This window comes from Brachionichthys hirsutus, chromosome 24 (genome assembly GCF_040956055.1).
Source record: "Brachionichthys hirsutus isolate HB-005 chromosome 24, CSIRO-AGI_Bhir_v1, whole genome shotgun sequence".
NCBI classification, from domain to species: Eukaryota; Metazoa; Chordata; class Actinopteri; order Lophiiformes; family Brachionichthyidae; genus Brachionichthys; species Brachionichthys hirsutus.
The window spans coordinates 3,711,002-3,737,310 of NC_090920.1; the positions used below are offsets into that span (position 1 = coordinate 3,711,002).

At 51.5% G+C, this 26,309-nt stretch overlaps 2 protein-coding genes across 5 annotated transcripts; one reads left to right on the forward strand and one right to left on the reverse strand.

The window, feature by feature from the left end:
• On the reverse strand, nucleotides 1-4,592 carry LOC137912065 (FUN14 domain-containing protein 1). 4 transcript variants are annotated; one of them, XM_068756418.1, is made up of 5 exons: nucleotides 4,578-4,592; nucleotides 2,667-2,827; nucleotides 2,510-2,585; nucleotides 1,390-1,518; nucleotides 1-1,077 (listed from the first exon to the last, which is right to left on the reverse strand). In XM_068756418.1, exons 1-5 carry the CDS (start codon nucleotides 4,590-4,592, stop codon nucleotides 1,000-1,002), a joined length of 459 nt encoding a protein of 152 aa, XP_068612519.1. In that variant the 3' UTR covers nucleotides 1-999. The 4 variants fall into 4 exon arrangements, with proteins under 4 accessions (XP_068612519.1, XP_068612517.1, XP_068612516.1 ...); XM_068756416.1 differs by lacking the exon at nucleotides 4,578-4,592 and adding an exon at nucleotides 3,406-3,431 and having other exon boundaries at nucleotides 2,667-2,832; XM_068756415.1 differs by lacking the exon at nucleotides 4,578-4,592 and adding an exon at nucleotides 3,406-3,431 and having other exon boundaries at nucleotides 1,384-1,518; nucleotides 2,667-2,832.
• Nucleotides 4,252-25,246, forward strand: LOC137911932 (lysine-specific demethylase 6A-like). The gene is made up of 30 exons (XM_068756270.1): nucleotides 4,252-4,514; nucleotides 4,651-4,714; nucleotides 10,106-10,214; nucleotides 10,301-10,350; nucleotides 10,450-10,508; nucleotides 10,890-11,010; nucleotides 11,095-11,149; nucleotides 12,156-12,190; nucleotides 12,726-12,819; nucleotides 12,941-13,067; nucleotides 14,008-14,106; nucleotides 14,191-14,410; nucleotides 15,595-15,732; nucleotides 17,245-17,376; nucleotides 17,462-17,533; nucleotides 17,613-17,720; nucleotides 17,834-18,199; nucleotides 18,348-19,117; nucleotides 19,411-19,540; nucleotides 19,649-19,754; nucleotides 19,842-20,047; nucleotides 20,596-20,657; nucleotides 20,736-20,810; nucleotides 20,891-21,039; nucleotides 21,117-21,231; nucleotides 21,327-21,514; nucleotides 21,660-21,801; nucleotides 21,872-21,998; nucleotides 22,077-22,247; nucleotides 24,093-25,246. The coding sequence occupies exons 1-30, from the start codon at nucleotides 4,336-4,338 to the stop codon at nucleotides 24,120-24,122; spliced, it is 4,299 nt and encodes a 1,432-aa protein (XP_068612371.1). The 5' UTR covers nucleotides 4,252-4,335; the 3' UTR covers nucleotides 24,123-25,246.
• The last annotated feature ends 1,063 nt before the right edge of the window (nucleotides 25,247-26,309 follow it).

The window sequence follows — 26,309 nt, forward strand, 5'->3', positions numbered from 1 at the left end:
TACATTTTCTTTGTTTAACCAGGACGTTTCCTGGCCACGGTAGCAGCCGGTCGCAAAGTGAAAACGTTACACAGAAATACACAATAAAACATGAACTGTGAGGGAAAGCGATCGTGACTTGTCTGTTAAATCCACGACTGTGGCTCGTTAGCATATAGCAGATAATGAGTGACTAAATTAGTTCATCAGAACGGGTCAATATTGGGTCACAACAGCAACCCTGAAACCACTGATCGAGTCGTACTCACACTTATCTTAAGAGTGAACATCGATGATGTCACCACGGAAATCGCTTTGGACCGCTGGGGGCTTCACGAGGGCAGAAACACGATCAGCCTGAAGCAACCTCAATAAACCTGTTTCTGTTGTGTTGTCATTCAAAACGGGAACAACTTTATTTTAAACGCACCTGCCAAAATGACACGAAGACGTAACAAGAACTCGCGAGACATTTCTCTATCGCACTTGAAGAGGCAAAACCAACTAAAAACAGCAGCAGCAGAACTCCGCGGTCTTTTCCGTTCAACACGAGGTCGCGTTAATGCGGCGGCGCCGTCGCGTTAATGCGGCGGCGTCACAGCCGCTGCTACGTTCTGCTCTTCCATGACGGACCGCTGCTGAACCGGCTGCAGCGGAATCTCATCCCGTCTGCCTTGCTTGCTAATTCCTAACAATTTGAGCAAGGCATTCCCTGAACCAACACACGGATGCACATCTGGCCTCCGATCACTTGATAAAAGTAATAATAATTCTTCAACATATTGATAAGATTCATTCTTCGTACAGCGAGAAGTCTCAGTCAACTCTCCAGGATGATAAAAGGAGATAATTAGCTAACATTGATTTCAACAGAGGGGCTGGTTACACAGCTAAAAGCACGTTCACAAGGATCATGCCGTAATGTTCCACACAGCTCCTCGTGTACGGACTGTGAAAAGGCTGGAGTGGCAGAATGGCCGGCGAGATGCTCACAGGAAGTGGAGGCGTTTTGCAGCGGCATCAGGAGGCCAGGCCCAGGAAGAAGCCGCCGACGAAGCCGCTGGACAGGACGATGTTCCGCTTGATGAAATCTGTGGCCTGCGAAGGAAGAACAGGAATAATCAAGCATATTTTCGATTCTAAAACGTTACGATCACACATTTATAATTACAGTGCGAGCGATTACGTCACAAAACACACCGCTTACAAAACGCATTCATGAAACAGGTGTGTCCCTGCCTGTAAGTGCAGTACCGCTAGCCGTACCCTAGAGGGCACTGCTGGTTTGAACACTTTAGATTACGCAAGAGGAATACTTTTTCTAATCTACAGAACGTATGCAAGAATAGTTTTTAATTTGAACAAATATTTGAAAATGAAAATGATAAAAGAAGAAGCAGGTACCTTTACCTCCTCAATGAATGTGTTAATTTCAGGAGCGGCTTTGTTTGCTTTCTTCTTCAGGTGCTTTTTTGCTTTGTTCACATCCTTCTCCACCTTCTTCCAGTCCACCTGCACGTATCCACTATGATTGGCGATCTGTGTTGGAGGGCGGGGGGGGGGGGGGGGGGGGGGGGGGCATTCACAACTTATGTGCAAATCTTTCATTTTGATTTGCATTCTTTATTCCACCTTCCTTATTCAGTAACACTTTTATCTTTTAGGAAACGTTCTGGTGAAAGTCACCTCCTGGCATGAAAGTAGCTTTTCAGGAATACGTGGAGAACTGTAGCACATTTATGGGATACCGACTTCCTTCACATATCGCGGATTCTGCGGTTTAAATGTCCATTATCGTCATTATTTTATTGATTAAAGAAGCATTTTCCAGGCTACGAAATACAAAACAGTAAATAAAAATAAATTAAACACTATTGCAACATATTTTATATATGACATACTTTATATACGTGCCTTCCAGCATCTCCCCTTGTCTCGTCTCGCTCATCCAGTTAGCATCAGCGAGTGAGTCGTTCGCGTTGTGTCGATTTGGCGCTTGTGGTTTTTGTGAAAGCTTCGTTAAAGTTGTTAAATGTACACTACTGTTACGGTGTTAGAATACAAAGGTGTGTGTGGGTGTGTGATAAAGGGTAGTACAGTAGAGGGCGGCTAATAACAGCGCTGGGAGGGCTCATAAAGGTAAAAGTACACGTTGCTCCCACCTTGCAAAGAAAGGGCACTTTTAGCTTCTTCTTTTAGCCTCTCTGGTTGCTGCTCTAAATGCTACTCCCCCCCCCCCCCCCCCCCCAAGAAACGTGAGGTAAACGGAACAAAAAATAAGTTCCCCCAAACAATAAAATAAAATACATTTCATAAATATAAATGATTTGTTATTACATTGTAACTGCATTAAATGTCTTAAATAATTATGACATTTAACATACAAGCTTTGCCTCTGGCGGCAGATACGACGCACACAAAATAATAAAATAAATATGGTGCTGCTGCTTTGCGGACTTTCGCCCATCGCGGCGGCTCCCGGAACGGAACACCCACGGCAAACGGGGGACGACTGAAGACAAACACTTGCCTGTAACAGGAGGAAACCTCCCCCTACAGCCGTAGCAGCAATCTTCCCAACTCTCTGGAAGAGGTAACCGGCACACCTGCGTGTTGAGAGGATCTGAATCCATAGCTAGTTCATTCATTGATCCTCCCGCTTGCAGGACACGTGACCGACGTCTTACCATCCAGTCACCCCCCCCATCATGAGCTGAGCGGCCACCGAGTACTTCTCAGTGATGGGGCCGGAGCTGCTCCCGAACACCCTGCTCCACCACTGGTGCCTCCGAGCGTATTCGGTCAGGTCCACCACCTCGTAGACCTCATCCTCGCTCTCTGGCTCATCCTGACCTGCTCTCAGACAAGGACCAATGAGAACACGACATACTGAGATTTTGTAGACACTCTTTAAAATCACTTGAATCACACATTGGATCTTGATAAATGTACATTTTCTAACTTATTGGGAACAAAACGACAAAGGTCATTTAGGAGAAACGGAGTCGTCTCACTTCTCCATTACACCGGCTGTCACTTTCATTTAAAACATGAAACCGATACTTCCCTTAAATTTAAGGGCCATTGTACACCGTGATGAATCGGTGTTCCCTTTTCATGAACAGCGTAGTATCAGCGAACGCGGAATAAATCACGGATGTGCCTCCATTGACGCAGCATCCGCGCTAGCTCTAAAGACAGTTCTGCTAGCTTATTCAAAGGAAAAGGATGGGAAGCTAAAAGCTAGCCCGCGCCAAATGGACACCAATTCATTTTAAAGCACAGCACAGGCTTTTTTTATTTTTACGTATAACGAGCGCTTCGATAAATTCCGCTTCCCATTTTCATTTTATCGGGAAAACAATGCGCGAATCCTCCAAATTAACTGAAGACATGCGCCGTTTCCCAACAAACAAAAGCCCCAACCTTCTCTGCGGTCCGCCGTCGCCATTTTGAAGAAGCTGGTTATGTCACCAGGATGTTGACATGGATGTTGACAATACTAAGCCACGCCCATGCTGTGATGCTTTGCCACGTCAGTGAAAAATGATTTGATTAGCCTACAATTTGGCAATATAATTACCAAAATCTTGCAACGAATTTCTTTGTGTGAGGAAAATATACAATAGGTAAAATGACGAAGTCTAAAAATGCAGCTAGGCGCTACATGAGCTGAAAGGCTCAGGGCAAATGAGGCATTGCAGCTCCCTTTTAACCAGCGACAACTGGCAGCCCAAGTGCTAACACATCAGAGAGGGGCCATCTTCTGTGATTTGCGACATGCTGCGTTTGCCAAAGAAACAAATAATTTTCACCCTGGTGTGCATGTGCGTCAGAAAGCGCGTTTATTCCGGATACGCCCCCAACAGAAAGCGCCTTTATTCCGGACGCGCTCCCAACAACACTCCTTATTTCACATACGAGTGTTTTGCAGGGAGAAAAGGAGAATTTGAGATAAAAGAATGATATAGGAGGGAAGTCATATGGTAGGATGCTGGCGTTCCTATTGGTTGGGGGGACAAGAGAGGGCGTGGTTAGATCGGCGCGTGGGTTCGCTTGGGTGACACAATTATAACAACTTTATCTTCGCGGCCGAAACGCATTTTATTGTCAAATACTCACATCTTGGATATTGTCTTCGGTTATTCACCTTTAAATAGCGGAACAATATCACTTTTGATGAAAAATGTGACCTCTGAGGAGCGACGCGGAAAACACTTCTGTCCCCCCGAAAGGATTTACTACATCGAATCGCATCTTTTCATCCGGGGAAAAAGTTTTTGACCATTTTGTTTACTTCGGTTTTTCTTTTTTGATTCGGCGGATCGAACCGTTTGTCCCCGCGTCGCGATTTCCATGCAATCGTGCGGTGTGTCGGTCGCCGTCGCTGCCTGCGCTGCTGCTCGGAGTCTCGGCTCGGCTTCTTCTGGTGGTGATGAGGGAAAGAAAATGGCGGCGGGAAAAGCGAGTGAAACAGAGGAGGACTTTCCGACACTGACAGCCCAGGAGAGGGACAGTTTGGTCGGAATCGACAGGTCGGATGAGACGACCCGCGCACTCACAGACACGCACTGTTTGAGAATAATGTGTATTCACGCCTCGCGTTCCGCCATGTTCCCGGAGCGCTCTGCGAGTGATTCTGAACCGCCTGTGTTGTATTCTTGCTTGCAGCTCACTGTTTGGATTTCAGAAGCTTCATGAAGATGGCGCCAGAACGAAGGCCCTGCTGATGAAGGTAGCTAATGTACCTGGATGTGTTTTACTTTGATCCACCCGATGCGTTCAAGCCCCTCCTGGACCACGCGTGATAGTGAATGAGCTCACAAAGTCTAAAGCCAGCCGCGCCGCGGAATGGCCCACTAGCCGGGGAGACCAAGGCCAGGTAGCCGCTGCCCCACTTAGCTAGTCGGCTAGCTGGCTAGTTAGCAACACTCCTCCCACGAACAGCGACCCTGCACCTGCGTGCGCCGTGGCTAGCCGTGATAATTGCTAGCTATTGCCTTTCGTGTATTAATTAGCTTGCTAATACCAATGCGTGTTAATGTTTGATAGGCAGCCGCCCTTCCTCGCTAGCCGCGGAGCTAGCGTTGTGCCTCACGGCGTATCGTTGTAACGCGCCTGGTTGCGCCGCCGAAAACGCAGCGACGTCATGGTTTTGTGTTGCGTTGGAATTATTCCACTTTAACGAGAAAAGTGTTGTGGTCGTGCGATTGTTTAATTACAAGCGTGATGCGCGCACGCCGGACCCGAAATGCGTAGCCCTGGCTAGCCACAGCTGCTATGTGGAAGTAGCATTGACGCTGTAGCCTTCAGGGTGCAACACACACACACACACACACAGCCTCCGATTACGTTATTTGGTCAGGTTAGCTAGGGCCCTTAGCATTGGTGGGGTTTGTTTTTTTTACCACGATCTGTCCTCTTTTATCCGTGGCCTAGTTCGGTTCCACGTTCCGGACTTCGGGACGTGTTCTGGCCGCTTTCTGGCTGGAATCAGAGTGAATGAGTTGACAAATGTTATAAGTAGCGTTAATGGCTGGCTGGCTGTCCAAGATGGCGGGACGTGGCGGAGTGACACTGATATATAACCAGTTTGAGATGAATTTCCTTCGCGTGTTGCTGAAGCGCGTCGCAAGTCTCAGCTCCAGTGTTCGTAATGGACTTGGGATCCTTTGTTTACAGTTTTCAGTCGGCCCCGTTCGGCTCTGCATGTGCTCGCGTCCTGGTAAACCATGTGTGTGACGGACCCAGCCTACCTGGTGCCCTGCTGGGCCAGCCATGGAGCACGATCGCTCTGCTGCTGGTTTATCTCGAGCCCTACGTGATGCGGAGAAGGGGCTGCTGACAGCCCGTGTTTGGGGGCTGAGCCGCTCGGCTGCTCGCTACGTGGTGTCGGGTACCCGGGAAGTGGAGCTCCGCTGAAGAGAGCCAGTCAATATAGCAGAATGGGCAAAAGGACAAACTGCTCTGGAATCAGTTTGCACGCTTCCTACGGGCGATGTCAAACAACGCGGATCAAAAACGTGTTGTTGTTGCTAATGCTAATGTTTTTGTTTTTTCAGTGTGACATCATTGTTTACATTCCCTCATTGAATTCCTCACATGTTCCTATGAATTACTTTTTCTCATTTGCTCTGTATTTTGAGATCATTATCAGTGAGACGCGTAACGGGTCATCGGAGCCACAATAATGTTGCGTATACTCTGGTAGTTCTGTGCCTTAGACAATGAATATATCTTGGATGGGTCTTCTGTACATTGTAGGAATGAATGTGTAACACTATTCTGGTCATTCTGATATGACTTTGCTGCCGGACTCTCCTGTTCGACCCGGTTTAAGGACAGGTAGAGGTCATACGGGCCGTTTCAGTCCGGCCTACTCGCAGCCTCAGCCATTCTTTCATTTATTGTGACGGAGCGCAGTCTGAAAGCAAAAACCTTTTGCACATCTCATGTGGCCGAGTTGTTAAATGAACACAATTAACATATGTGTGTGTCCTTCATCTGATTTTTGCTACCGCAGTCCAAGTATATCTGTGTCCTCTGTTGACAAACCACTTGAAATCCTTCCTGTATATCTAGTGAGTGAAATAGCAATATGCAGATACGATGCAATACGTAAAGACATTGGGCAGAAAAACAAACGGCAAAATATCACCGTACTCTTTTAAATGTCTCTTTACTTTGGATACATGGATGAGAGTTGGGATGTTAGGAGTAGCATGCTACTCTGGTCTTTCGTTTATTTTTATTTAAAAATGTGAAATTCACTAGACTGAGTCGTAAATAGTCTGCTCGAGGGATCTTACCTGCAGTTGGATTGTTGCTGCTTTCGACATGCAGATGACCATCGGTTGAACATTGGTGACTTAACTGGGCCACCAAGCATACATAGAATCACGAGACGAAAGACAAGGTTTGCATGTCCAATATCGACATGGGGGATGTATTTAAAAATGTGTGTAAAATACTACTTCTACAAGCAGTATTATGTAAGATTATACCCGTGTAAAAAGTAGTCTGGAGTGTAGAGGGCGCACTCGAGGCATCGTGAACGCTGCATCATTGAGCATTGATCTATCTCAGCACATAGAAACACTTCTTCGTTTAGTGTATTTAAATATGTTAAAAATAAAAGTACTTCTCATTAACATAAAAGCTATACGCGGGCGTCCTGTAAGGATGTTCTTGAAGGGAATTGAGCGACGTTTGAAAAGAGAAATGTAAAGCGAGATACAGGGTGCAGCGCTGTCAACAGTTCTTGTGCTTCAGAGGTTGATGGCTTCAGGAGTAACATTCGCCCTCTCAAATCAGCCGGGCCCCGTTTCCCATCAGCTGTACGTAGCAGCAACACGCCGCGGCATTAGCATGCTGATGGTCATATTAAACTACGCTGCAAAAAGAGAAGCTTCGGTCATGTGCAGGCAGTTATTCCGTCTAAACACACGAGGCAGCAGCGTCTAGCCTACTCAACCCACAGAAGAAGAGTTGGCCCGGATGTGGTGCTGGGTTTAGACGGGGATTGTTGACAAATGTGTGACTTGGGCGTATTCCACCAGAAGCATGGTGCTTTGAATTCCTTTGCAGGGGGAAAACGGTTGGGATGGAATTAGGAAAGCTGAAGGTGTAATGTTAATTTGGATCTGCCAGCGTTGGGGAGGTACTTCATGGTAATGCCTGTAGGATGGCAAAATGACACGAGGTTGTATCATCAGCAATGGTTGAGCAGGACTTTGCTTAGCGCCACCTTCAGGCATGTCGCTGTCGAGCCGCTGATGTAGGCAGGATGAAATAAAGCGAGCTCGCTCTGCAGGAATCACTTCTCATGTCTTTTGTATTTGGTGTGCAGCATCAGGTAATGATGGCGATGAGGCGACATTGGCAGGTCGGTTTCGTTGCCCTTGGGGCCTGTACGATGTGTGCCGAGCCGGTTTAATGAGTCATTAAAGGACCTGGAAGTCCTGAACAGGAAATTGGGTTTTGTTCATAATTAACTTTACCGTATGCTACAATATTCAAAATGGCTTATTCCACTTCACTTACAGTTATCAGTTTGTTCAAGCACACGTACACATGGAAATATTAATCGTGAAAAAAAATCTGTACGTTTATAACCCAGTAAAAAAAAAAGGGGCGGGGGGGATATCAATTGATGAATTCAATGAAGCATTGTCTGCTCCATGCAGGAGATCCTAACTGGACACGTCGGCGCTGAACAGGCTGCGGGTTTGAACGGGGTTCTTCTTCCCCTATGATGCTGTGGGTTGTGGGTTGTCGTCCTGTTAGCCATGTTCTATCCAGCAGCAAAGTGGCCTGCCTGCGAGTTGAGGCCAGCTGTGTGAAGTCTGCTGAAGCCCAAATCAATCTGTAGAACCCTGAAGAAACGGGCGTTTTAGCGTTTGACGTGATTTATGTCCAGGTTTACGTAGCGCCGCGTCATTCGGCTTGTATAACGCATGCCCGTCCTTTGACCCATGGATGCGCTCCTCTTGACTGGGGGCAGCCATCTTGGTGAGTCGCCGTAGTCGTGATTGATGATGTCACTTCCATCGCTAGAGCCCAGCACGCTGCTCCTCGTTACTTTGAATTGACGTTCTGAATGTTGTTTATCCAACCCCCGCCTCCTTTTTTAAGGAGATCAGACGAACGATTCTCAAAGGAGTCAAATGACAGCCAGATTTAATATTCTTCGCCCGACCCTGCAGATGACTTTGTGGTACTCCATCCGTGATCGACGGTTGACTTGGTAAACGGGGAAACGACCAAAGCAGTTGGACTCAAAGGGATTTGCGTTTGTTCTTCTGACTTCAAAATGGCAACCAGCGAAAGTATGGTGGAAAAATACCAGTACTAAAATTGAGTGTGTCCGGAGTACATTGAAGGACCGATCGGCAGCCTTGTTGCTTCTGGACATTTCTTTGTGGCGCCGTCTGTGGGCGTTCCCTCTGGTTCTCCGACTCCCTACGGTTCTAAAACCTACACTGGTGACCCTGGACTCGCAGGCGCCGTGTAGTGGGCGTGGCATGTCCATAGCGTACCCTGCGTTTAGGCTGAATAAGTGTTCAGAACATGTGTTCATTGGTCAGAAGGGTGTTCACAATAGTGCCGATGCTTTGTTTACATTTTTTAGTTTGACGCCGTTCCCGCGGCAACATGGCAGCACATCGTTTCTCAGGCACACCATTGCTTCTTGAGTTGCTCCGCTTTTAGCGTTGCACGTCTTGGCAATCATTTCACTCTTCGGTCTCCCGGTATCGGAGCGAATGTATTTGATTGTGTAAGCGCTCCTTGGCAGCGGCGGCGCTGCCCACCGAGGCCAAAGAGCAGCTCCTTTGCGTGTTTTGCAGGTTAAAGGTGATTTTAAAAGGCCTAAATTGCAAATTAGATGAGAGCCATCTCCGTAAAAAGTACGAGATGAGGGCCGCACTTGTGAATAAATGTCAGTCGGTCCTCGTGCGGGTTCCGCTGCGTTGTAGAGCAGCCGAGCTACTGGACGCAATCGTAGTGCGTTTATTCTCCTCGTGGTGTGCAGAGAGACCCGACGTCTCTTTTTCCAAGTCGGGCTGCATCTGTAAATCATTACAATAACGGTTCAAATCTAGGTGTTGCGGATCTGGGCTTATTAGAATAAATTGGCGTTTATTAAAATGGAGATTTATAAAATAAGATTCTGTCTTTGCTGAGCTTTGTTGCTGCGTCCTTTAACAGCTGGGCGCCGCCCTCCTACGGTGAACGCATGATTTGCGTCTCAAGCAGTGTTTCCCGTTGTAGCGTGTCGTCGTCAGGCCCGAGTGAACGGCGTACCGGCTGAAACTGGAAGCGCTTTCATGACTTACGGTCAACGCGCAGGAGAATCCGGCTGATTAACGGGGTGTCCGCTCTGTCGTGAGTGATGTTGCTGCGTGTCTCCACAGAGGAAATGAATGTTGGGGGGGGGGGGGGGGGCTCCACCTCTATATCTCTATCTGTGTAGGATCGCTAATTGAACAAAGAGCCCCCCCAGCGTCGCTCCCTTTTCCGTTCCAATCATCCACCGTTCACATCGGGACAAAATGCATCTCCCTGGAACGAATGCTGCATCTCAGACAGTCTAATGTTTGCCCCCCCCCCCTTGTCTCGGACCCAGGCTGTTCGCTGCTATGATTCGCTCATCCTTAAGGCCGACGGCAAAGTGGAGCCGGAGCTCTTCTGCCAGCTCGGCCACTTCAACCTCCTTTTGGAGGATTATCCAAAAGGTAAGAAAGCCGCCGCCGTCACACGCCTCCTGAATGCTGACGCAGCGATGCGGTGCGAGTTCAACCCCGTCTTCTCGTGATTGCAGCATTATCGGCATACCAGAGGTACTACAGTTTACAGTCAGACTACTGGAAGGTGAGAGCGGCGCACACGCGGGTCCTGCTCGTCCACCAGACGTTTGAGCAGATATCTTTTGTCCTAATGACCTTGAACCTCTTCCTTTGTCCCACTCAGAATGCTGCCTTTCTGTATGGCCTGGGGATGGTCTACTTCCACTATAATGCCTTTCAGTGGTGAGTGCTGCAGACACTTTGAGCCAGACCTCACCAGGGCTTGGCCGTCGTTTCTTCAAAGAGACGAGACCAATCATGACGAAGCAATTCTACGTTGACGGCCCGAAATTGTGACATTCTGAATAAAAGCAATGTCAAAGTTGACTTCCTGCCGGTTCTCTGGATCTGAACATCTGTTTTGGCTGGGGGGCAGAAGAACATCTGTCCTATATTGTTTCCATGGTAACACCTCGGCCAGAGAAGACTGGGTTCTGGCTGCAGTTCCGAACAGAAACTGAAGTGGATCTTCTGTAGTTTTTAACATTTGTTTGGTCAAATTTTAAGTTTAGTTCATTCCGAGTGGTGAGATTTCAACACAATGTCCCCCCGTCCCCCCCGCAGGGCGATCAAAGCATTCCAGGAGGTGCTGTACATTGACCCAGGGTTCTCCCGGGCCAAGGAGATCCACTTGCGCCTGGGTCTCATGTTCAAGGTCAACACAGACTACGAGTCGAGCCTGAAGGTAGGCGTGCTCCAGACCGCGGCTACAGACGCAGTCTCTCGTCCCTTCTGTGCCTTCACGGATTCTGTTCCCGCTCTTCCACAGCATTTTCAGCTGGCTTTGATTGACTCCAACCCCTGCACTTTGTCCAAAGCTGAAAGTAAGCACCCGCCCCTTTCCTTCATTCGTCACTCGCGTTATTTAACAGAAGACCTCAGATGTCTTTTTTTTTTTTTGTCTGCAGCTTTATTAACGTCTTGCTCCTGCAGATGAGACGATCTCGTCCGTCGTCTCATCTGCAGCCGCGTCTCCACTTTGCGGGTCGCTGGAGTTGCTGGATCTTATCCCAGCTTGCTATGCGGGGGGGGGGGGGGGGGGGGGCGGGGGTACACGTCGGACGCGTCGTAGGCCCGCACGGGGACAGCGCTACCCGTTACGCCGCCGTGCTGCCCATCTGAAACATAAAAAACCCATTCTGTATATATGATATATGACGTGCTGTGTGGTCGTTTGTGCATGCACGGCTCGAGACCCTTAAAATGATGGCTCCTTCGGGACGCAGAATTCCCAGACTGCATCAGTCAGACCGCCGCAGCCCGGATCGGGGGAATCTTGCCGCGTCTTCTCGGAGTGTTTCGTTTTGTTGCGCTGCCGGGGCTTCAGTCTGGGTAGAGCTTGATTTGATATGCCGCTGTCATCTCATCTCTCCCGCCCCGGTACCTGTTACCTTGGCGACAGCAGTATCCATTTTTGCCAAGGGCCTCACTGTGCCTTTGCTTCATTGTATTCCCCCTCATTTGTGTTCTTACCGGCTCAACGTACGCGCACACACACACACACACACAGGGCAGCCCCATTTTTTCTTCCCCTCTCTCTCTCTCTCGCTCTCCCTCCCTCCCTCCCTCCATTTGCTGAGAGTCACTCAGCTTAGATCAGACACTGCAGCGCTCCAGACAAAGGAAGGTGCCGCCAGGAGCACAGCCACCTATCTGGTGTGTGCACTCACTGCAGTCAGGAGCGCGACCTTGTGCTCCCGACCAGGCAGCAGGACTTTACAAAGACTTGAGACGACTATGAGAAGGACGAACCCGGCTGGGGGGGGGCAAGCCGTACCTAAATGTCATCGATCTTCTCCTTAACCTGTTTCTTCTGCTCTTCTCTTCCAGTTCAGTTCCACATCGCTCATTTGTATGAGATTCAGGTGAGTGCTGACCTTGATTTCATTTTTTACCTGTTTCAGTTATTTCTCTCCTCAAGGACACAGAACAATTTTTTTGGTTTCTGTCGTTTGTGAAAATAAGCGCTCGGCGGCGGCTGACTGTGCATCAGAAAGGCGATGGCGCGTAACCCGGATAGTACCTCTAAATCATCTGAGCGCTGGGCATAGTCGGGGGGGGGTTAGGTTTTGAACCAGGTGCTGACAAAATTGAGGGGGTGGCATGCGGGAGGCGATTATTCCAAGCAGATCGACAGGGTTGCCACGGAAACAAGAAAGTCTGTCCCCCCCTCTTTTGTATGCTGGTGGTCTCTCTCTCTCTCTCTCTTGGTTTTAGCGGAGAGTTCCAGTCGTTCTCCAGTCGGCTCTGGGAGCACTTTGTTTTCTGCGTCGGGCGCGTTCGTAGAGCGTCTGAAGTGATTACAGTCAGAGCGCGTCAGGATGCGTCGCCTACGGGCTTATTCTGAAAGTTACAAACCCCCCCCCCCCCCCCCCCCCCGTACAATCTCTCCTCCTCCAGAAGAGACACCGGGCTGCCAAGGAGGCCTACGAGAGCCTCCTGCAGACAGAGGATCTTCCTGCACAGGTGAAGGCCACCACCCTGCAGCAGCTCGGTAAGCGTGAGCCCCAGTTCTATTGAAGCGAGTCTCGAACGGGCATCTGGATCAGCCCGTCCTAGACTCGGCGTGCGGTTCACACTGGAGCCGCAGAGATCAGTGTGTCTCCTGGGTGCAGGCTGGATGCATCACACCGTGGAACAGCTCGGGGACAGATCCAGCAGGGACAGCTATGCCATCCAGTGTCTGCAGAAGTCTCTGGAGGCCGACCCCAACTCTGGACAGTCCTGGTACTTCCTTGGCAGGTACGTTTGCCGCAGCAATCCGAAAGCATCGGATTATATTCGACTTCTGCCTTCGGAAATGCGTTTGGGAGTCACAAAGGTAATAGCCTGCTTGTGAAATTAGCTAAAAATATAGACAAGGAAGTTCCGGTTTTGAAATCAGTATGTTGTTCCTGGATTTCAAACTGTTGAGAGATTCTGCTTCAGTCTTCAGGGTGAATAATGTATTATCGTCACGGCGATGGAGGTTTTGGTGTCTTCGCTGGTTGATTTCAGCCTCTCTTAGTGTTTCTCGCTCCATTAAATAGTGATGCCTTGAGCCAGCCTGCTGGAGTCCCGATCAGCCCAGGCCTCTTTCAATTGATCGGCTGAAGCTGCCTCTGAGCGTGGCAGCTGTTCGTTTTCTTAAAGGGCCGGTTCACACAAAATTATAAATATAGTAATCACTAGTTCTTTCTTTTTCTTTGTATCAGGATGTTTGATCTGCTCAAACCCCGCATAAAAACTACATGTTTTTGTGAAGGTCAGATAATCCATTTCCATGCAGCAAACTGTGGGCGGGCGACTCGTGAGCTAGTTAGCTTAGCCTCTCATGAGCAAAGAAATGAGTGCTAGCTTCTGCACAGTGATACAGAAATAAGATGGTTCCCATCTGAATGTCGTCTGAGAGGTTGGGCCGTAGTTTGTGGAAGGAGACGTTGCTGCGTCTGCGCCCAGACGTTCGATGGGGGGGAAGACACAACTGACAGGGTTGCTTGATATTTAGGTTCTATTTATATTGAAATAAAAACAACGTTGGACTCCAGTTGAATAGGAGGAGTGGAGCAAAGATAAATGTCTTTTTTTCTGCACGAGCCGTCCCTGAATTGTGAGTAGATGGACGCGCCGTAGATCTAACGGGATCGGCGGCGCTTCGGTGCACAAAGAAGCCGCGTGCATGAGTCTGTTGTGTTTCCTGCAGGTGCTACTCTAGTATTGGGAAAGTCCAGGACGCCTTCATCTCCTATCGGCAATCCATAGACAAGTCCGAGGCCAGTGCGGATACCTGGTGCTCCATAGGGTGAGAGACGGCTTTCCCAGGACGCGCTGCAGGCTCGGTGTCTTTGTGACGGTGTAGGAACTCAATCCACTCCCTCCCCCCCAGGGTGTTGTACCAGCAGCAGAACCAGCCCATGGACGCGCTGCAGGCGTACATCTGCGCCGTGCAGCTGGACCACAGCCATGCCGCCGCCTGGATGGACCTGGGCACGCTGTACGAGTCCTGCAACCAGCCGCACGACGCCATCAAGTGCTACATCAACGCCACGCGCAGCAAGGGCTGCACCAACACCGCCGCGCTCGCCCACCGCATCAAATGCCTGCAGGTGGGTGGAGGGAAGAATCTGAGGCCGAGGCCCAGCTTTCCGCTGATTTTCTCTCGTCTCCGGTCAGTCTCCGGTCAGCTTTGGTGTAAATATGTGGAAACGCCGCGGCTTGAATCGCTTCGTTAATGGAAGCTGCCGGCTGCTTTTAGTGCATTCCGTGCACTTGCCAGGTCAGCGCTGTCCACGTCAGTGGTTTAGAGAATCGGATGCATTTGGTGACGATCCGTGTCCACACAAGACGCCGAAGGTTCCAGAGCTGCGTTTGTACGGCCTGTAGTTTGTGTTTTTAGTACTCCTATCCATCGTTGCTCCGTTTGTTGCGTTTAATAATCACAAGATAAATCAAAGGCGCGCTGTTTGCTTTTCTGGGACCTTAAGGGGACACCGTTGTTCATCGAGCCCACCAGGAGGACAGTCTGAGTCTAGGACGTCGTCCTATCCTGACCTTTAAATGACGTAGAAGCCCTGGTGCGGGGAGCGGCGGGAAGGCTTCCCTCATCGTCTCCTGTCAGTATTTAGCATCCCTGTGTAGCGCCGACTCGAGAACGAGTCTTATTCTGCAGGCTCAGAGCGTCATATTAGGCAAAAAGGAACTTTGGATCGCTGCCAACGACACCAGAACACCGGGATCACTCGCGTGTTCGTCTTGATCTGCTTCACATCTCCTGCGTTTGTATTTTTTGTGTCTTACTCCATCCACAGCTGGGGGGGGGGGGGGGGGGGCTGTCGATCCTCGCTGGAACCTTTCCTTATTTATTTTTGTTTAATCTGCTGAGTTGCAGTTAAGCTTGACTAGAAAGGAGCAACCCGGCCAGAAGCGAGTCCCGTCGGATCGCTGACGCGGCTAACGCTAACCGGATCGAACCGTTTCCCTTCGCCTGTGCATGAAGCAATGTTACATTTCCACCAGTTGTGTTAGCATAAAGCCACGGCATTAAGGCAAGCCGGCGGCTTGCTTTAATGGACCTGTTTGCTGAATGTAATGCCCTCCTGTGGTTGATGCTGTGTATGAGCTAAGGCGCATTAGCCCTGCAAAGACACACGTTTGTGTTTTTGACCTTTTGACCATTGCTGATCATTTCCATGTTTTGAGGTCATCGTTTATTTCAGCAGCAGCAGCAAACGACGAGAGCCTTGTGTTTTCTTACGTTTTTGTTTTTTCACGTCGTTCTCCATTCCCCTAGGCTCAGTTGAGTAACCCCCCGCTCAGTAGCCTACAGGGTAAAAGTAAAATGCTCCCTCTTATTGAGGAGGCATGGAGTCTACCAATCCCAGCTGAGCTAACCTCCAGGCAGGGAGGCCTGAGCAGTGCACCGCAGCAGGTGAGAGACCAGATAGAACACCTCCCGCCTCCCCCACCCCCTCTCTCCCCCACTCCTTCCCTCCTTTTTTGAGTGCACATGAGCATAATGAGCACACGGACAGGCCAACACATGCGCATGCTCTGTTCTAAACGCTGATGGGTAACACTTGAGCTTAGCGCCGCCTGTGTGCGTGTGTGTGTGTGTGCGTGTGTGTGTGTGTGCGTGTGTGTGTGTGTGTGTGCGCGCGCGCGCGCGTGCGTAGCTTTAATTGGAGATTGACCTTTGTAGAAAAACACACACCTCCAGCCTCGTAAAGATTGTGACGCAACAACACGGCTGCTTTCCAGCATCTCCTGCAGGGGGCGCCAGCCAAGTGATACCCACTCCTGAACCCCCTTTCCTTTTCCCACGGCGCGGTAGCGTCTCGGCTTCACCCATCACGCTCAGCCAAGTAAACGCCCATTCGACAAAGCACGTGTGTAGCCCCGCCCCCCCCCCCCCCCCCCGTCTGAAATGTGCTCTTGTCGATCCACGTCGTTTTCACGTGGATCTCAATCTGCTCGAGCCGAGTCGCCGTGTCGAGCGCTCGCTGCTGTGATCGGTGAGGTCGTGCCGCCGCTGCGTACACGCCCACACACTCCTATTGGTCCTGTCCGTCTTCCTCCCCCCCCCTCCCCTTCAGTAGTTGACCTTAGATGTCCTGCAGCTGCTCACTAAAGTCCCAACAGCGCCCCCTAGTGTTGCATCACCATGTCACTCACCCATGCCCACCGTGCAGCGATGCGAGGCGTGTCCATGTTTGTGTGATCATTGCTGTGTTGTTGTTGTTGTTGTTGTTGTTTACTTGTCTCACTGAGTGCCTTCATGTCTTTGAACCTGGAGGGGAATTCTAACCATCCGATTGGTTAAACCATAAATTAGAATAACTTTGTTTTTTTTGTTTGTGTTTACGATTCGGGCGCATTAACAGCGTTCTGGTTTTACTTTTACCGAAGCTAATGCTGCTTAAATGTCCCTGTCCCTCAATGGCTCGCCCAGAGGTAACGCTGCCGTGGGGTTTGAGCGTGGGGGGGGGGGGGGGGGGTTGAATCCTAAATTACCCCCAGCGCTCCTTTGACCTCTGGATTAGCACCCTCAGACACCCGGGAGGGTTTTTGTGTGCTCGTCCTGCTTGTTGTGTCAGACTGCCGACGCACAATCACAGTGTTGCTCTCTTTCCCTCTCTTCCTGTTCTCCATCCCTTGCTTCGCCCTCTCCTCCCGCTTCCCTCGCTCGATTTCTGTCCTCATTTCGAATAAATCCGCCTGATTGCTTCTTTTGATGTTTTTATTTTCCGCCCCCCCCCCCGCCCCCTTGTGCCGTTTTGTCATTCCTTTCCCAACACTTGCTTCCCTCGTTTTTCCCACCTTGACCTTTTTTGTCGTGGTCCCCCCCCGCCCTCCCCCCATTTTACGCTGTATTCTTTCCCTGGTTACTTATTTCGCGTCACTCCCCCTACGCTCCCCGCCACCCCGCCTCCTTCCCTTACAGGCTTGCAAGCCCAATCACAGTGCGGAAGGCGGGGTCTCGGGTCAGTCCCTGCCCCCCCACGCCGGCTCGCTGGCGCAGGCGGACGACCAGTCCTGCCCGGCGAAGCGGAGGAGAGCCTCCAGCCCTTCTAAGGTGAAGACCAATCGAAAGCCTTGTGACGACGCTCCCGCGACCGTTTTCACCTTTTACAAAATGTCGCCCGTGTTAATGTGTCTAGGGCGACTCGTGGGCCGGTACCGCGGCCCCGCAGCCGGTCCCCAGCTGGTACCTCTCCCCGCAGAAGCTACAGGTCGGTCAGAAGCTCGCTTCCCACACTCGTTTTCGTCTCTCCTTTTGCGTGACGTCTTTTTCCTCCCGTCCACTTCCAGTTGCTGGACCAGTTGAGGAGTAACCGGGCGAGCCTGAAGCCCCCGCAGCTGCAGATGTTGGGGCAGCTGGAGGCTCAGCTGGCCATGATGCAGCAGAACCAGCACCAGGTAACAGAATATGCGTGTCGATCGTGGCCGCGCCCTTTCCTGCTGTGTGTGTGTGTGTGTGTGTGTGAGAGACCCAACCTGGTTTAAAACTTAAACGTCTTTTCCTTTTCCAGATGAGACAGAACGCTTCGGGAGGTCAGGTGCGCCCCTCTCTCCCCAACGGCCCCACCAGCAACTCCCTCCCCTCCCCCAACCCCGGCCTGCAACCCGCCCGCCCCCACCCGGGACTCCACCGACCTCTGTGCCCACCTCAGCCGCTCGCCAATGGGCCCGTGGGCCCTGGGACGCACGGACACTCGGACCCCCTCCCTGTGGGTAGTAATAATCAGCCGGGGCCCGCGGACACGGGACCCAACGGAGACGTGCCTTACCTGCAACCTGCCGGCAGCGGCGACGCAGCTCTGCTACCTCACACCTGCACAAGCCCACAAACGCAGGACGGCGTGTCGCGGCAGGCGCAGCACCTACACGCCTCTCAGGTCAGACACGTACAGTTAGCCGACTCGCTGTAAAGCAGCCATCGCTCCAGGGGGTGCGTGAAGCTCCGCCCCCTGGGACCAACTTGGATCCGGAGTCGTCGGTTCGGATCATTTGTCCCGACGCTAACTTCCTCTTGTCTTTCTCCAGGGGCTTCAGAAGGGGGCTGCTCCACAAGCCAAGTGCTCCGCTAGCGAGGGGGCGCTCTCTCAACCCCCGACCCCCAAGTCCGCCGCCCCCGAGCACCCCAACAATCAGGTTGGACATTCCACGACGGCGCCGTCGCCCCAGCAGCAGCAGCAGGCTCACAACCATCTGCCCCCCTCCTCTACCTCGGGTGGAGCGGCACCTGGTGCGTCCGCTACCAAAGATAGCAACGGGGGGTCCGAGGGGGCCGAAGGCCTCGCCAATCACCTGCACTCGGAAGGGGGCGGCACGGGGGCGGAAGGGGGCGAGAAGCCGAGCCTTAGCGCAGACAATCCTAGACTCACTGCCCTGCTAGGGGGGCCGTCGGAGGGGGCCGCGTCCATATCGTCCACCCCACACGAGCCCCTCAAGAAGATCAACAACATCCACCCGGCCGTCCTGCCTTCCACCCCCCACGCACAGGGCAGCTCCGCCGCCTCCTCGCCTATCTCTGCCATGTCGACCGCCACCCCCTCGCCCAAATCCTCAGACCACACCCAGACCGGGGGCCACAGCCCCGCCAGCACCCCCACCGCATCGGCCGCGCCCGCCGTCAACGGCAACGGCAAAGGAGCGAGCTCCGAGGACTCCCAGAGCCCGCTGAAGGCGGAGCCGCCCGCCGTCGCCGGTCTGAAAGCCACGCCCCCGCACAAGCCCGGCTCCTCCTCCTCCTCGTCGTCGTCGTCGTCGATATCCATCTACCCCAGCTCCACGGACGTGCTGAAAGCCTGCAGGTGAGGACGTTCAAAGCTTCCTGTTGCTGCTGGCGTTGTGTAACCGCCTCCTGCTGCTTCGTCGTGAGGACGGCTCCCCCTGGTGGAACTGCAGGGTAACTGCAGAAGAGGAGGCCAATGATTATGTAACTCCAACAGCGAAGGCGACTGGGCAGTCTTGTTGCCACCCAGATATGATTCAGCTGAAGCGAGCCCCCCCCCCCCCCCTTTGCTGATTATTCCCTTAAACGGAGGACAGTCGCGTGAAAACCTCCTCCAATAAACGTATTGATTGATTTATATCCTCTGTGCAGAAACCTGGGGAGGAACGGCCTCTCCAACAGCAGCATCCTCCTCGACAAGTGCCCCCCGCCCCGGCTGCCCCCTCCACCGACACCAGCCCTGCCCAAAGACAAGCTCAACCCTCCCACGCCCAGCATCTACGTGAGTACTCCCCGGAGGGGGCGCCAGCTACACTTAGTTTGGGAACTTCCAGAGAAGGTCGATGATGACGCCTCCTGATTTTAACTTCCTGTTTCCCGTCCGGGGCAGCTGGAGAATAAGAGGGATGCGTTCTTCCCGCCTCTGCACCAGTTCTGCACAAACCCCTCCAACCCCGTCACCGTCATCAGAGGCCTGGCGGGGGCGCTCAAGCTGGGTAAAGGATTCGGCGGTCCGGTGTCGTGTTGCAGAGCTTCTCGCTCGCGTGCTCAGATCCTTCGCCTCGCTCCCCTCTCTGCTGCAGATCTGGGTCTCTTCTCCACCAAGACATTGGTGGAAGCCAACCCGGAGCACCTGGTGGAGGTCTGGACTCAGCTGTCTCAGCCCGCCGACGAAAACTGGGACCCGACGGGCATCAAGAAAATGTGGCGCTGCGAGAGCGCCCGGGCCCACACCACCATCGCCAAATACGCCCAGTACCAGGCGGCGTCCTTCCAGGAGTCACTGCGGGTCAGTCCCGACGCGTCGCGTGGTTCCACGTTTACCAGGGGAATGGTTCTGTTGATTTGGGTTAGTTTGAGACCCGTCTTCCTCGCTGGTATCCATGACAACAATCCACCGGATCATCCACAGGAGAGAGGAACGATGCACGAATAGAAAGGTCAGAGCAGATGTTCAGGAGCAGCGATGCGGCTTTTCACCAGGAGGGGCGCACACGATGCGCGTGCTGGTGGGGGCCTGGTGGGGGTCCATCAGGAGGAGGATGGTCGTCACTAACGTGAAACACGCACAGGAAGTCCCTGCATTAGCAGCGTCATGCTAATGTGGGCGTGGCTCTCGAGCCAGGAACCATCTTGTTGGGAGCCTTCCTCTCTGGTGGAGGAAACACGCGGAGGCCCCGCCCTGTGGCGCTGAGCTGATTGGCTGCGCTGGGGCTTCTGCCCACACGTGATTGATCGAGGCCACGCCTGAAACCGAGCCGGTCCTAAAGATGGATCGATTTATGGCGTGCTGATTTTGAATACGCTGTAAATGCACTTCCTGTTTTGGTTTGACAGGAGGAGAATGAGAAGAAGGCACTGAAGGAGCCGTCGGAGGCGGAGCCTGCGTCTGCAGAGAGGTACCGAATGATATTTACTCGCCTTGGCGTGCGCTCCGTTCGGACGCGCTGACGTTTGGCCGATCTTCCTGTCCTCAGTGTCGCCCGTAAACGACGGGGCCCCTTAAAGCACATCAAGTTCGGAACCAACATCGACGTGTCTGACGAGAGGAAGTAAGTTCTTATCTCGCCGTCCCGTCTGAGGAGCGTTTCTGGCCGTGACTCATTCCGTCGCTCCGCCCACGCGCCGCCAGGTGGAAGCAGCAGCTCCAGGAGCTCAGCAAACTGCCGGCCTTCGCTCGAGTGGTGTCGGCCGGCAACCTGCTGAGCCACGTGGGCCACACCGTCCTGGGGATGAACACCGTCCAGCTCTACATGAAGGTGCCCGGGAGCCGGATCCCAGGTCCGTGGCGCCGCTCTGTCTCTGGGACGGGCGCGTTGTGCGTCTCTTCTAAAGGGCGGCGTTTCGTGTCTCTGCAGGCCACCAGGAACACAACGACTTCTGCGCCGTCAACATCAACATCGGACCCGGGGACTGTGAATGGTTCGCCGTCCCGGAGCCCTACTGGGGGGTGATGAGCAGCTTCTGTGAAAAGTAGGGGTCCTAAAGAGTCCGGGACGATTCTGGGGCGTCTCTGGGACGTCTTGTCCTCACCCCGCGTCTCCCTCCTCTCCCCCCCCCCCCCCCAGGAACAACATCAACTTCCTGATGGGCTCCTGGTGGCCCAACCTGGAGGACCTGTACGAGGCCGACGTGCCCGTCTATCGGTTCATCCAGCGCCCCGGCGACTTGGTGTGGCTCAACACCGGGACCGTCCACTGGGTTCAGGCCATCGGCTGGTGCAACAACATCGCCTGGAACGTCGGGCCCCTGACCGGTACGCTGGGGGGGGGTTGGACCTGTGAGCGTCTCCTGCTGACTCCGCCTGGCACGGCGACCTTCAGCTGCGTCGTGACCTTCCTGCCGATGACTCGGCTGATTCCACACACGTAATGGTGATGATTTTGTCCCCCCCCCCCCAGCCCACCAGTACAAGCTAGCCGTGGAGCGCTACGAGTGGAATAAGCTCCAGAGCGTCAAGTCCATGGTTCCCATGGTGCACCTCTCCTGGAACATGGCGCGCAATATCAAAGTGTCGGACCACAAGCTGTTTGAGATGATCAAGTGAGTCTCCGTCCGTCCCCGTCGGGCGTCCAGCCGGGACCCGGAGGTGACGCCGTTGTCCTCTCCTCAGGTACTGCCTGCTGCGGACGCTGAAGCAGTGCCAGTGGGTGAAGGAGGCGTTGGCGTCGGCCGGCAAGGAGACGGTGGCGAGGCCGCGGACCCGGGACGAGCCGGCCCACTACTGCACCATCTGTGAGGTGAGCGCCCCCGCCGGGGACGTCTCGGTGTCTCGCGATGAGCCGCCCGGAGACTGAGGCCGTCCCGCTTGTGCGCAGGTGGAGGTGTTCAACCTGCTGTTCGTCCGCCGCGAGCTCCTCCCCAGGAAGCAGTCGGTGGTCCACTGCCAGGACTGCGCCCGCAAAGGCAGCGCCACGCTGGACGACTTCGTGGTGCTGGAGCAGCACCGGCCGGAGGACCTGATGCAGGTCTACGACCAGTTCACATTAGTAAGTCAGCGGGCCGCACGAAGCCCCGCCCCTCAGCCCAGAGTCAGCGTGACGGGCTGGAAATAAAGTGTTTCAAGAATAAGTCCTGTTTCCTTTGAAGATAAATAATTCCACGTTTCTCAAACGAGGAAGCACGTTGTGTAATAAACTCGTACACGTTGTGTAATAAACTCGTACACGTTGTGTAATAAACTCGTACACGTTGTGTAATAAACTCGTACACGTTGTGTAATACTCGTACACGTTGTGTAATAAACTCGTACACGTTGTGTAATAAACTCGTACACGTTGTGTAATACTCGTACACGTTGTGTAATAAACTCGTACACGTTGTGTAATAAACTCGTACACGTGTAATAAACTCGTACACGTGTAATAAACTCGTACACGTTGTGTAATACTCGTACACGTGTAATAAACTCGTACACGTTGTGTAATAAACTCGTACAAGTCGTGTAATAAACTCGTACACGTGTAATAAACTCGTACACGGTGTGTAATAAACTCGTACACGGTGTGTAATAAACTCGTACACGTGTAATAAACTCGTACACGGTGTGTAATAAACTCGTACACGTTGTGTAATAAACTCGTACACGTGTAATAAACTCGTACACGTTGTGTAATACTCGTACACGTTGTGTAATAAACTCGTACACGTGTAATAAACTCGTACACGTTGTGTAATAAACTCGTACAAGTCGTGTAATAAACTCGTACACGTGTAATAAACTCGTACACGTGTAATAAACTCGTACACGGTGTGTAATAAACTCGTACACGTGTAATAAACTCGTACACGTTGTGTAATAGTCGTACACGTTGTGTAATAAACTCGTACACGTGTAATAGTCGTACACGTTGTGTAATAAACTCGTACACGTGTAATAGAGTCGTACACCTTGTGTAATAAACTCGTACACGTGTAATAAACTCGTACAAGTTGTGTAATAAACTCGTACACGGTGTGTAATAAACTCGTACACGGTGTGTAATAAACTCGTACGTGTGTAATAAACTCGTACGCGTGTAATTAACTCGTACACGTGTGATAAACTCGTACACGTGTGATAAACTCGCACACGGTGTGTAATAAACTCGTACGCGTGTAATAAACTCGTACGCGTGTAATAAACTCGTACACGTGTAATAAACTCGTACACGTTGTGTAATAAACTCGTACACGTTGTGTAATAAACTCGTACGTGTGTAATAAACTCGTACGCGTGTAATAAACTCGTACGCGTGTAATTAACTCGTACACGTGTAATAAACTCGTACACGTGTGATAAACTCGTACACGGTGTGTAATAAACTCGTACGCGTGTGATTAACTCGTACACGTGTAATAAACTCGTACACGTGTGATAAACTCGTACACGATGTGTAATAAACTCGTACGCGTGTAATAAACTCGTACGCGTGTAATAAACTCGTACACGTGTAATAAACTCGTACACGGTGTGTAATAAACTCGTACACGATGTGTAATAAACTCGTACGCGTGTAATAAACTCGTACGCGTGTAATAAACTCGTACACGTGTAATAAACTCGTACACGGTGTGTAATAAACTCGTACACGGTGTGTAATAAACTCGTGCACGTGTATAAACGGATAAAAATAAAACGAATGTGTTGCTTGTGCTGAACAAACTGCACGTCTGACATCATGAGCAACGACAAGAGGGCGGGGCAGGCCGATAGCTGCACAAGGAAGTCCCGCCCACTGACGTCCAGAATCACGTTCCATTACCTATCGGGGAATAGTTTGTGACGAATGTCGTCCACCAATCGCATCACGCGCTGAACATGCATCTAATGGCTGTCTGGTCTTCCTCCTCAGGCCCTTCCCCTCCACTCGTCTTCATCCTGACATTAGGCGCCGGCGCTTTCTTCTTCTGCTGTGGAGCCACGACGCCCATTTTACAGGAGCTCGCATTGAGGTTTAAAACGGAAACGGAGCAGCCACCCGCACACGCGGACCATTTCTGATATTCAGGAAAGCCGAGCCCCCCCCCCACCACCCCCCCACCCACATGGCTGGTCTCCATCGCGACAGCCGGAGGCTGAGCATGTCTGTCTATGCAACCTGTTAAAAGTGCTGGAGTCTTGCCCTTCCGGGGGGGGGGGCGCCGAGCTGGCTAGCAGGACTTCTCTTCTCCCCCCCACCTCCCCTTTGGTGACAGTGGTCCCGCCCTGTTTTAATGGAGGACTTAATCAGAAACATTGGGGAACACGGGGGGGGGGATTCTTAACGCGTGATAAAAATGTTTTGTAGATACTTGTTAACTGTCACAACTGGCAACCCCCCCCCCCCCCCCGTAAAAGACTACTGACTTGACGACCTCTCTCCCCCCTTTCTTTTCTGTTAATAAGATGAAATGTTGCTTTTGATTTCTAGAATCCCCCCCCCCCCCAAGGAGCACTAGCCTAACCGGTCTTTTTCTATAGTAGATGGTAATTTTAAGATTTTCTTTGGGGGGGGGGGGATTTTTGACAGCAAAATCTGAAAAAAAGAAAAGACAAAAAAACTATTTGTAATGTGAAGAGTTTCGGTGATTCGTTTATTTCTTACAGCTTTTTTGTTTGTTTTATTTTTGTGTTCTTTTCATAACTTTTGTTTGTTTCTTAGGTAAAAAAAAAAAAAAAAGGAAAAATATTCGGTAAAAAAATCTTACTAGCCAAGTCACAAAGAGAAATGGGTTGCACATAGACTTAATGGAATAAAGTTTAATTTGTGATTTTTTTCTTCTCCTGTTTCATCGTTTCTAATCTTGATGTAAATTTTCACTATTTATAAATACATATTTATTGCTTGAAAATATTTGTTGATGGAATGCTGTTATTTTTTCCAGAGTACCTGCCATTAAATTTGAAGGAGTTTTGTCATTTTAACACAACTCCTCTTACATTTTCTATATATAAATAAAATTGCTTAGCAAGCATTGTACAGAAACGGACATTTAAAATTGTTTTATTGTTTGAAGAATGTTTTATGAGTCAATAAACACAAAGTTGTCAAATTACCCGGGCCTTTTAGCTCCTTAAACACACCACAGTACTCTGATAAGTGATGATAAACATGTCGCGATGCGTTCGGGTGTCGTCCTGAAACCCAGCAGACAATGTAGCTGTAGACCGACACAGATCCTACACTATATGCCAGGTCCAGAACTCACCCGGGCTTTCACACGGGCCGGGCCGCAGGGATCCACAATCTGAAAAGCTTTTCACAGTGGGTGGGCATTTCAAAGAAACGGTAAAGATCAAGGCTACGTACAGAAAATAATCCCAAATATTCTGGAGTACATGAGAAAGGAACGCCGGTAGTTTGGCCTTCGTGTCGTCGGGACGGGTGAGCAGCGCGGCGCCGGCGGAGACCCAGTAGCCAGATGTAGCTGCTGCCAGCCCCACAGGATCTACACTGACTACTGAGCAACCGCAGGGGCCCCCGCGCGCCATCGGAGCCAAGATGGCCGCCACGTGTCAAGCGTGGAGGAAAAGGACTTCCTGCAGCGTTCCGGCGTAGCGACGAAAGAGGAACCGCCTGATCGTCTGGTGAGAGTCTGACGTTTCAGCGCCACCGCGAGGCCACTTTTAATTTATTCAATGACGTTACGGGAGGAAGAGTAAGAATATTACAATGACGCTGTATTTTAGGTTCAGTGCAGAATGGAGCTAATGTTGGCATGTAGCTGAAACTGCTCAATCGTTTTCAGGACTTCCGGGATTCATGTGGGAACATTTTCAGACGTGTAAGAGAGAGCTGGAGGTGCACGAGGAAAAGGAGGCAGGCCGCCGTCTCCCTCTGCAGAACCGCCCCTCCGTTTCTTTGCGCTGAAGTGAAGATGGCGGCCTGTCGAGGCGTCCATCTTGACTGCCACAGATGGATGCTGGGGGGGACTCTCCTCCGCCTCTCCTGGGGTGTCCATCTGCTGTTCGGAAGCCCGACAGGAGTCCTGGAAAAGACAAATGTGTCCGTGAGAATCGTTTGAATCATAAGAGATGAGCGCGGCGCCGCAGTCGGAACAACAAGATGGCGGCGCCTACCCCTCGGGAA